This window comes from Arachis ipaensis, chromosome B05 (assembly GCF_000816755.2).
Source record: "Arachis ipaensis cultivar K30076 chromosome B05, Araip1.1, whole genome shotgun sequence".
NCBI lineage: Eukaryota > Viridiplantae > Streptophyta > Magnoliopsida > Fabales > Fabaceae > Arachis > Arachis ipaensis.
Genome location: NC_029789.2, coordinates 140,720,678 through 140,721,824, shown reverse-complemented (window position 1 = coordinate 140,721,824; position 1,147 = coordinate 140,720,678). Strand labels below are relative to the sequence as shown.

The 1,147-nt window shown below is 24.3% G+C and overlaps 1 protein-coding gene across 1 annotated transcript in view; it reads left to right on the top strand.

The window, feature by feature from the left end:
* LOC107641333 (cycloartenol synthase) overlaps nucleotides 1-1,147 on the top strand; it is a 12,413-nt gene that overhangs the window by 6,333 nt on the left and 4,933 nt on the right. Inside the window, exons 6-7 of the mRNA XM_021124020.1 lie at nucleotides 231-397; nucleotides 611-796. Of these exons, the coding sequence (XP_020979679.1) occupies nucleotides 231-397; nucleotides 611-796 (353 nt within the window). The remainder of the gene's footprint in view (nucleotides 1-230; nucleotides 398-610; nucleotides 797-1,147) is intronic.

The following is a 1,147-nucleotide window of genomic DNA, read 5'->3' as shown; positions in this document are numbered from 1 at the left end:
TAATATTATGACTCTGATGAATAAGTTCATTGATCATGAAAATTTTTATCAGATCAAACAATTTAACTATTCAAAAAGTATGCAATTTTAATTTACTTTTTTAATTCAACATAAAAGTTCATCTGCTTTTGAATTTGATAATAACAATAAATAATAAATAAAGAAGGTACGTAATGTAAGTATGCATGTAACGTACAAATAAATAAATAAATTTGATACAATAATTGCAGGAAGGATGTGGTGTCACACTCGAATGGTGTATCTTCCCATGTCTTATTTATATGGTAGAAGATTTGTGGGTCCAATTAATGGGATTATTTTGTCCCTCAGAAGAGAATTGTACACCCTTCCTTATCATCTAATCGATTGGACCCAAGCTAGAACTCTATGTGCTAAGGTACTAATTATAATGTTTATATTCATTTTAGTTAATTACTTTTTTGGCTATGTATGTTTTCATTTCATCTAATTGTTAAATTCTTCATCCCATTTCGTAAAAAAAAAAATGTCTTAGAATTTTTGTATTATTCTTATTCTTATTATAATGAAAAGTGTATACTATATATCTGTTCTAATAAGTAACTAACCATTGTTATTATTATTATTGCAGGAAGATATGTATAGTCAACGGTCAAAGGTGCAGGAAATAATTTGTGTTCATGAAAATATGGGGGAGCCTTTTCTCATGCACTGGCCTTTCTCAAAACTAAGGCAGAAAGCATTAAATCATGTAATGCAACATATACACTATGAGGATCAAAACACAAATTACATATGCATTGGTCCTGTTAGTAAGGTAATGCTATTATTACTATTATTTAATTTTTCTATTATTGTTATTTAGAAAAATAATATTTCATGTTCACATAAATATTTTCTCAGTTCTGGCACTTCAACAAGGAAGGTGAGCCTTTCTACTGTCTATATTTAGTTATTTACTTGAAGTTTTTAAAAAAGGAATTAGTTAAAAGTAATATTTTTTTGATTTAATTATTCTGATATTAGTTTTTATAATTTTACTGAATTTATAATTATATTTTTATATATATTTTTTTAATTGAATCTCTATATTATTTTTAATTTTATAATTACTTTTTTTATATCAAAAATATTAAAATAAACATAATATTATTTTTAAAAAATATAT